The sequence below is a fragment of the Vespa mandarinia genome, chromosome 2 (genome assembly GCF_050613455.1).
Source record: "Vespa mandarinia isolate Hongniang chromosome 2, ASM5061345v1, whole genome shotgun sequence".
NCBI lineage: Eukaryota > Metazoa > Arthropoda > Insecta > Hymenoptera > Vespidae > Vespa > Vespa mandarinia.
Genome location: NC_140811.1, coordinates 16,840,001 through 16,850,000, shown reverse-complemented (window position 1 = coordinate 16,850,000; position 10,000 = coordinate 16,840,001). Strand labels below are relative to the sequence as shown.

Sequence of the window (10,000 nt, the reverse complement as noted above, 5' to 3'; positions counted from 1 at the left end):
TTTGTTTTTTTTTTTTACTTTTCCTTTCAATACCACGATGCCAAAAAGAGAGAAATATTTCCAACGGACGACCGTACTCGACCGCGATTCTTTTCACACTCGGCGGACATCTTTTCCGCCATCTTTCTTGCTAATTATACCGACTTGCCTTTCTGTCGGGCTGTTCTTCTTATCCATCCTCACCTCATCCCCCGCCACCCTCTTTTCTACTGACACAACCACGACGCTTTTTTCTTTATCCTTTCGTACTCTCTATTTCTCTCTCTCTCTCTCTTTCTTTCTCTCACCATTGCTTCTTACAAACCGCGACTTCGCAGAAGTCTCCATGAAATATTCAAACGACCATTCCTCTCTCTCTCCCCGCCTGCCATTCTCCTCGCCATCCCTCCCCCTCTCTTCTCAACCAACAATCTTTCTCATCCTGGTGAAGTTTTACCGAGGCACGACTTCTGTATCTATGGATTTCAAGCGTGACCACCCGTAGCTGTTCTGATCGTCATAAAACCAGAAAAAGAAACCGGGGAAACTTAGCTTTCTTAATTTTTTTTTTCTTCCTTTTCTTCTTCTTCTTCTTCTTCTTCTACTTCTTCTTTTTTTCCATTGTCTTCTTTCTCGTTTTTCTGTTGTCCTTTGTCTTTCTTTTCTTTTCTTTTTTTTTTTTATTTTGATCTTACTTCATACGAGCAAGAGAAGATCGCGGAAAAAAATTTGACCCTTCAGTTTAACACATGACGCGGACAGATATCTCATTTCATCTAATGATAGTATTCAAAGATTGACTTTTTTTTTTGTTTTTGTTTTTTTTTCTTTTTGTTTTTAATTTTATTTAACGTTACTTATTCATCGAAGCTACTCACTTTGATAAAACGTTTGGCCTTGGTCAAGAGGCCCAACGTAGTGTGCCTCGAAGTTTCAGGACCTAAGGGTACCAGCATCTTCAACTTTTCGAGACAATTTCTGAGGTGAGCTCTCCTGTAAAAAAAAGAAGAATAAAATCCGATTTAATTATCATCATCAAAACGTTCCACCCGTTTCTCCTTCACTCAAAACCATCATGTTAATCATCAAATTTATATTATATTATATATTATATTGTAATATATTATATTGAGTTTACGTTTAATTTATTTAATTTATTTGAAACGTTTAATTTATTTGAAAAATATTTCAGATTTTCTCTTTCCGACGTTTCGAAGATCGAAAAGAAGCTTATCGTTTTACTTACTTAAAAATAAAATTTAATACAAAATATTATTTAATTCTTATTTTCTTTTAATTCTTATCTAGAGAGAAAGAGAGAGAGAGAGAGAGAGAGAGAGAGAGAAAAAGAAAAAAAAAAAGAAAAAGAAAAAAAAAAAAACAGATTACAAAAAATATAGACGAATAAATTCCATTTCGTATTTTAAATGAAACTGTATAAAATTTAATATGCTAGAATAAATGAAAATTAATATAAAATTGTTCTCGATCTGAATTTTTTTCTCATCTTTTTTCTTTTTCCTTTGATAAAGAGAAAAAAAAAGAAGAAAAAAAAAAAGAAAAAGAAAAAGAAAAAGGAAAGAAAAGGTAAAAAAAAAAAAAAGAGGAAGAAGAAGAAGAACAAGAAAAAAAAGAAAACAAATTTGTTTCCTACCTCCCTCCCCCTCCCCTCCCCTACCCCTCCTCCCTGCCCCACCCCAAAGAAAAAAAGATTTATTTTTGTTTCGTTTCGTTTTGTTTTCATTAGAGACATATAGTATACATACATAATGTATGTACGCTCGCACAATTTTTCGTGTATATCGAAGCGAAGCATTTTCCTTCGTTCTTGTGCCAGCAGCACTCCCGTCGGCATTTTGTCGACGCGACGGAAATTTATTGGAGACCAAAACGTAGATATAAAACGTCGTCCATTTATAACCGATATCGAAGCCAGGATTCAACTATAGAGAGAGATAGAAATAGAGAGAGAGATAGATAGATAGAGAGAGAGAGAGAGAGAGAGAGAGAGAGAGAGAGAGAGAGAGAGAGAGAGAGAGAGAGAAAGTGAGGAAGGTGCGGAATAATTCCGGAACGCCGTTTGCGTGAGTTCTTCTCTTCTATTCCGAGTATATTTATTGTATTCAAAAGGATTCATTCGACTAATGGTCCGAGCTCTTCGCACGATAATAGATACACGAGAGATCTTTTACGAGAGAAACTGAAAGAAAAAAAAAAGAAAAAAAGAAAAAATGAAAAAAGAAGAAGAAGAGAAAGCCGAGGAAAGGAAAAAAAAAAAAAAAGAAGAAGACGAAAAAAAGGAGTTTGAACTTCTTTCTTTCTTTCTTTCTTTTTTTCTTTCTTTCTTTCTTCTCTTTTTTCTCTTTTTTTCCCCCCTTACATTAGATCGAATTTTAATAATAAGAATGTGAAATTGAATGCGAAATAAAAAACTGTCTCAAAAAAAAAAAAAAAAAAAAAGAAAAAAAAGAAAAGAAAAAGGATAAGAAAAAGAAAAGAAGAAGAAAAAGAAAATTCACTCCGAGGATAAAATACTTTGGATATTTTTCTCATCTATAAATGTGTCGTCCCTTTTCTTTTTGATTACAAACTCGAAGGAAAGAAGAGGAAGAAAAAATAAAAAAAAAAAAAAAATAGAGAGAAAGAAAAAGAAAAAGGGGAAGGAAGAAAGAAGAAGAAGAAGAAGAAGAAGGAAAAAAAAAAGAAGAAAAAAAGAAAAAGAACGTGGTAATCCAAAGCATTCTGTTACTTCTAAAAGTTAGAATTTCACTATTTCGAACGATTTAAGATCTACGTGTATCCGAGGATCGTTGCCATGAACTTAAATGTGTTTACACATACACACACACACACACACACATACATACATACATACATCTAAGTACATATAGTATATAAAAGTAAAAAACAAATAATTCCCATACGTTCGGCATATTCCGGTCGCATATTTATCGCGAGACCGTGAAGATAGCGAAAAAGAGAGATAGAGATAGAGATAGAGATAGAGATAGAAATAGAAAGAGAGAGAGAGAGAGAGAAAGAGAGAGAGAGAGAGAGAGATAAATAGTCATGGGTTTGGATAAAGGGACGATTCGTTCGACTAATGGCCCGTGATCGCCGCGATAATCCGGATCTTATCGCTTTTTCCGCAACTTTTTTACCGCCTTCAGCTCTCCCTTTTTTTCTCTACTATATAAAAAAAAAAAAAAAAAAAAAAAAAAAAAAGCAAAAAAAGAGAAAGAGAAAGAGAGAGAGAGAGAGAGAGAGAGAGAGAGAGAAATCGTAAAGTTAATAGCAATGTTGAAATCTTTCTCTCTCGATCTCTTTCTTTCTCTAGCCACGTTCTCTAACCATAAGATTCACGAAGAGTCACGTGAATTCGCATAGAAAAGAAAAAATACATACATACATACATACATACATACATACATATATATATGTATATATATGTATATACATATGTATATATATACGTATATACATGAATACACATAAAAGAGGTTTGGGAAGTTCTCTATCTCTTATTCCTATCTCAACCCCATTCCCTTTTCTTTGACTGGTTCGTAGAATACCAACACTACTGAAGGCAAGTTCGTGATAGTGGTAACCTTCTGGTCCATTCATCGCGAGTACGTGATGCGAAAAGCAGATGGCGAGAAAGTTCCTCGTAATTCGGAGGGAGTCCGCGAATTATTATGGAATTAAATGGCGAGCATCGAGCCGAACGAACGAACACTACCAACCTTCCGTTATCCCTTTCTTTCTTTCTCTCTCTCTCTCTCTCTCTCTCTCTTTTTCTCTTTCTCTTTCTTTATTTCTCTCTCTTTTTCTCTTCTTTATTTCTCTTCTTCGTCACCCCGATTGCAAGATATATATCCCCTTGTATAATAATTAATCTGATATCGAAAAAAAGTTTACGCGATATCTCGATGGAATAAAAGTGAAATCGTGAATACATAAGATATTCGTCGAATCTAAATGAATAATTTTGTATAGAATAACAAAACCACGTTTATTATATTTGTTCCTTTTCGACGATTGATTCTATTTCAATTTGTTTCTATTTATTTTTTTTTATTTGTAACCTTTTGAAATTTCAAATACACGCACACACACACACACACACATATATATATATATATTTAAATAAAAAAAAAAAGAGAAATAAAAAAAGAGGAAAAGAGGTATGTATTGGCGACGATTCAATTTCATAAAAATTTCTTTTCATTTCTTTTCTTTCATTCTTTTTTCTTTTTAATGAATTACGTAAAAATTGATTGATATAATTTCAAGAGAAATGACGCGTGATGTTATGTATATAAATAAATAGTAGAAAAAAATTTTTATATAGATTTTATATTTTATTAAGACGAAAGCGATTAAAATTTTACGTAAATTCGAATTAAATTGATATATCTGAAAATGTTTTTCTCTATGAGTCTTCTTTTTTTCTTCTTCTTCTTCTTTTTTTTTTTTTTTTTCGTTATTTAAGAAAAAAGCAAAGAAATTTATAAGTATTTTTGTCTTGGGTAAATGTCATAGGCGGAATGTCCCTAGGCGTACGTCCTCATCGTTATCATCGTCCTGGTCGTCGTCGTCGTCGTCGTCGTCGTCGTCGTCGTCGTCGTCGTCGTCGTCGTAGTCGTCGTCGTCGTCTTAGTCGTCAGGTTCGAAAAAAAGAAATGTCGTTAAAATCCTACGAACGAATCTTCAGGAAAAACGTTAAATGTTACGTGAGATCGAGCTTACGATTGATCCATTGCGATTAAAACCGTGCGGTAAACTTTTTGCATGCGTCTATGACCTTTCACCAGAGAAAGAACGATAACACTGCATAATAATAATAATACTATAATAATACTAATGATAGTAAATAGTATTAATAACAGTAATAATATTATATATATATATATATATATATACATATATGTTCAACAAAAATATTCAATGGTTATAAGAAATATTATCGATCATCATCTCATTCTCGAATCATTTTGTATTCTATCGTATTAAAGCAAATAGATATTTAATTGCATTTATTTACAATCTTCTTAGAAATCTATTCAATAGAAGAGTAATTCGATCGTGGCTTCGAAGGTTATATAATCAAATCGATTAGTTTTATATATACGTTAGAACGTATGAATATTTTATCAAAGATCTACTTACGGGTACACGTATGTATAGTAAGTATACCAAAATAAATTCTACGCCGATGACTTATATTTTTTTTTCTTTTTCTTCCTTTCTTTTTTTTTTTTTTTTTTTTTTTCCTTCTCATTATTATTCATTTATAATTTCATTCAAAATGAGAAACAGTAAGAATTTTATCGTAGTTATACGTACAACGTAAGTATTATTGTTAGGATCGAATAATTTGTCATAAAATCAACATTCTTAAAGTGAATTGTACTGTGCAAGAAATTGGAAAATTTGTGAAACGTTCTCTCTCTCTCTCTCTCTCTCTCTCTCTCTCTCTCTCTCTCTCTGTCTCATTCTTCCACTATTCAATCTTTTCCAGCCGATGCAACCCTTACGATCGACGGCTTCCGCAACATTTTTGTCGTAGATAGAAGCTCGAAGAGACCGAAGTGAACGAGCGAGAGAGAGAGAGCGAGAGAGAGAGAGAGAGAGAGAGAGAGAGAGAGAGAGAGAGGACGAGTTAGTGGATACAGAGAGAAGGTAGAGAGAAGGGTAGTTGGGCCCTTCAATCAATATTACCGTGTGACACCGACATTATGAAATTCCTGTCCCGGCTCTTCAACGTACCAGAGAACCTGATGAATAAATACTTCATGTGAAATTCCCGAGTCTACGATGCTCTTTCGTGTTAAAGACACACAAAGATATATAGATAGATAGATAGATAGATAGATAGAGAGATAGAGAGATAGAGAAAGAGAGAGAGAGAGAGAGAAAAATATAAAACAACAATACTAATTAATGGTTGTTTTGCCGTTATCATTATTTCCATGAAATGAAAAAAATGTTTGAAGAAAGAAAGTAAATAAATAAATAAATAAAAGTGAACGAAGTTTAAACAAATACACGAGTAGACACGCAACGTACACATTGCATGTGTGGATGTATGTGCACACACAACAACCGGTTTTTTAATATATGTATATCATCGAATCGTAGAACAACCAGGGTGGCTTCGTTCGCCAGAAGAAAGACTTCTAGTCACGTGGAAAATGTCAAAGTTAATGAACAAAGTCGTTTCCCACGGAAATACTATGTGTTCTGGAATGCCAGCAAATTACTTTGTCATTGGTACAAAAGTATGTACGTAAGTGCAAGCGCATATAAACGTATACACGCAACTCATCTGTGCATGTAATAATATACAGTATACAAATGGCGAATGGGGAAAAAAAAAGAAAAAAAAAAACAAAGAAAAAAAAGAAAAAAAAAAAAAAAAAAAAAAAAAAAAAAAAACAACAAAGTGAAGAAAGAAAAAAGAGGAACCAAAAAAAAAAGGAAAGGAAAAAGAAAATCCAGAAAAACTGATAATTAATACGTTGAAGGCAATGTGCATGAGGATTCGTAATGTCACACTCCGTTCCTCCGTCAGTCCATCATTCTTTCATTCTAACTACCTATTTATCTATCTAACTATCTAACTATCTATCTATCCATCTATCTATCTATCTATCTGTCCTGAGGTTGAACGAACCGGAGAACGACCGGTTGGTTCAAGGAGAGAACGGCACACAGAAGAAAAATTCACGCTCCTTATTGGATAATGGAAAAGAGTCTAAAACATAAACCGTGCTCGTCGTAACGAGCTTATTGCGTTTAATGGCTTATAGACGAAGCGTTCAAGGCACTCACGTGTAATGAGGAGAAAGAGACGAAGAGAATAATATACCTTAGAATTATGCAAAATGAAAGAGAGAGAGAGAGAGAGAGAGAGAGAGAGAGAGAGAAAGAGAGAAAGAGAGAGAGAAAATAGATAGAGAGATAAAGAGATACAAAAATAGAGATACCAGATAGATAGATAGATAGATAGATAGATAGATAGATAGATAGACAGATAGACAGATAAATAGATAAAGAGAGAGAGAGAGAGAGACAGAGAAAGAAATGCTCGAAAAATGCTAAAGATAACACAAAAGTGTTATTTCACTCTCTATCTCTCTCTCTCTCTCTCTCTCTCTCTCTCTCTCTCTCTCTCTCTCTCTCTCTTTCTTTCTATCTTTCATACACCTTTCCTTCACGTATAGAAAAAGAAATAAGGAAGATAGAAGGAGAGAGAGGGAAAGAGAGAGAGAGAGAGAGAGAGAGAGAGAGAGAGAGAGAGAGAGAGAGAGAGAGAGAGAGAGAGAGAGAGAGAGAGAGAGAGAAAGAAAGTTCGTGACACGTATACGTGCTCTTTTATACGGCGTTTCTCTTTGATTTCCGCGCAGCATCCAAGATCAAAGCGAAGAGCAATTTCTGCGTACGTTGGAATTCCAGGCGTTGAAAGCACGCTAGAGAAGAACGCTTCGGCGATCTCTCCCCTCTTTTATCTATCTATCTATCTATCCATCTATCTATCTATCTATGTATGTATGTATGTATGTATCTATCTATCTATCTATCTATCTATCTATCTATCTATTTGTCTATCTTGTTATCATTTTCTCGTATAGAGGTAGGGAAAATGATCGAGGAATATCGATTAAGAGAGGAAAGAGGATAAGAAAAGGAAAGGGAAGAAAAAAGAAAAAAAGGAAAAAAAAAAGAGAAAAAAAAAAGAAGAAGAAGAAAGATATACCAAAAGAAAAGAAAATAATCGATTAAATATATTTATATACGATCGAACAAATAATCTACAAGCACGTTCTTTTTTTTATTTATTTATTTATTTATTTATTTATTTATTTATTTATTCATTTATTTATTTAATTTTTTGCTTTCATTTCTTTCTTTCTTTCCTTCTTTCTTTCTTTATTTTTGTATTATTAAATATCACTCAAACGCACTTACGGAATTAAAAGGGAAAAGGAAAGGAATTTTCTCTCTCCTTCTCTATCTTTTTTGTTCTTTTTTATTTTTATTATTATTTTTTTTTTCTTTTCCTTAAAAAATCCAGAGAGAGAGAGAGAGAGAGAGAGAGAGAGAGAAAGAGAGAGAGAGAGATTAAGATCGGGAACGAGAAGAATGGCATATAGGTAAAGAAAATAAGAGAAAGAGTAAGAGAAGGTGAAAGAGGAGGATGTGGAGGTGGTGGAGATGGAGACGGAGACGAAGGTGGAGGTGGAGTGGGGGGAGGGGAATAGTGCAGTGAAGTTACGAGGCTGTTTACAGGCGGCTGTTGAAGCGATCTAACTCATGGCCGGCCAATGCACCCGCCAGGCTTGGCTGCAGCCACGCACTCGCGACGACATCCGTGCACATACATAATACAGGCTGATCCAAAAAATCTATAACTTTTTATTTATTTCTATTTATCTAAGGTCAAAATAAAGATCATTTCTATAGGTCTAAATTTCCATTGTTCCTAAGCAATAGAAAATCGTAGCTTACGTAAATACGAAAAAGATAAAGTGATGTTGTTCCTTCTTTTCTCTTTTTTTCTTTTTCCTTCTTTTTTTCTTTTTTTTATTACAACCAATAATTAAGATGGAAAAATATATTAATCCACATTCTCCTCCCAAACCCCCACCCACCCTATACTATTATTTAATGCAAACACCATAATTATACTTTCTTCATTTGTTACAAATTCTTTGTCTTTGTTAATTGTTCTTTCTTCTCTTTAATATCTTATAACTGCGAAAGAGTTCAAATGCAATTATTTATTATATATGATATATTACGAAATCGAAAAAGAATTCGTTTGTAAAATATATCTGATGATGTATCTATTGTAATGTTCTTCCATTTTCTTTTTTTTTCTTTCCTTCTTTCTTTCCTTCTTCTTTCCTTTTACCTTTAATTATTTATATAATAATTTTTTCGAAGCAAACGTACCCAGATAGAAATATGGCTTCCTGTTAGTTATTTAAAGAAAAGAAGAAAAAAAAAAAAAAAGAAAAAGAAAGAAAGAAAAAAAAAGGAAAAAAAGGGGGGGAAAAAAAAGATTGTGTTGATCAGTTTCCTCCACTTATCTTTAGATTTGAACAGACTAAGCAATCATTATTGTTTGCCATGAGTAAACCCAGAAGTAACTAAGAGAGCTAAAGCTGCGTACAGAACAAATATGACGCATTCCCAACAAATTTCAAAGAACCTAATCGTATTTAAACATATTTGATTTGGAACATTCCAGTTGCTTCTATTATTAGATATATAAATTGATAGAGAGCATTGTCACAATATATACGTGTATATATACATACACCTTTAATAGCAATTGTTTTTTTGTTTTCATCTTTGTCTTTTTGTTTTTAAATAGACATATTTTCCTTTTCGTTGTTTTATTAATTAATTATAACGTTACATCTGCATTAATTCCAGAGTGCAAAATGTTAATAAAAATGTTACCGTTCGAATTAGTCAGATCAAGTAGCTTCAATTGCTATGATCATCATCCATCTCGTTCTAATTTCTTTTTCTCTTTTTCTTTTTTTTTTCTCTTTTTTTTTTTTTTTTTTACGTGTTTAATGCGTTTAATGTGACTCCAATTGCCGTTGACTTTTTTTTCTTTTATAGAAATCGTTCTCATTTTTCTTTATTTTTTCTTTTTCTTTCATTTTTTTTTATTTATTTTATTTTCTTTTTTTTTTTTTCGTTATTACCACGTCTAATGCGAATTCAATTGCTACAATTTTTATACGTTTTATTCTAATTCTTTTTCCTTCTTTTTCTTTTTTTTTTTTTTTTTTTTTTTTTTTATTTCTTTTTAAATATTTAATCCCACTTCGATCGGCATAATTTTTGTTCGTACGATTACAATTACTTTTTCTTTCTACCCAATCCCCTTCTTCGCACATCCAACGCGAGTACAATTGCCGTGAGTTTTGTCGATTCTTGTTTCAATTTCTTTTTTCCTTTTTTCACGTGTTTAATGAGAATTCAATTGATTTAATTTGCG

General features: G+C 32.7%; 1 protein-coding gene across 8 annotated transcripts in view; it reads right to left on the bottom strand.

Moving 5' to 3' along the window:
- The window catches only part of Mxd (MAX dimerization protein), a 173,375-nt gene that overhangs the window by 78,094 nt on the left and 85,281 nt on the right, over positions 1-10,000 (bottom strand). For all 8 annotated transcript variants that reach the window (XM_035870070.2, XM_035870060.2, XM_035870095.2 and 5 more), the window contains one exon: positions 858-972. In XM_035870070.2, the coding sequence (XP_035725963.1) occupies positions 858-972 (115 nt within the window). The remainder of the gene's footprint in view (positions 1-857; positions 973-10,000) is intronic.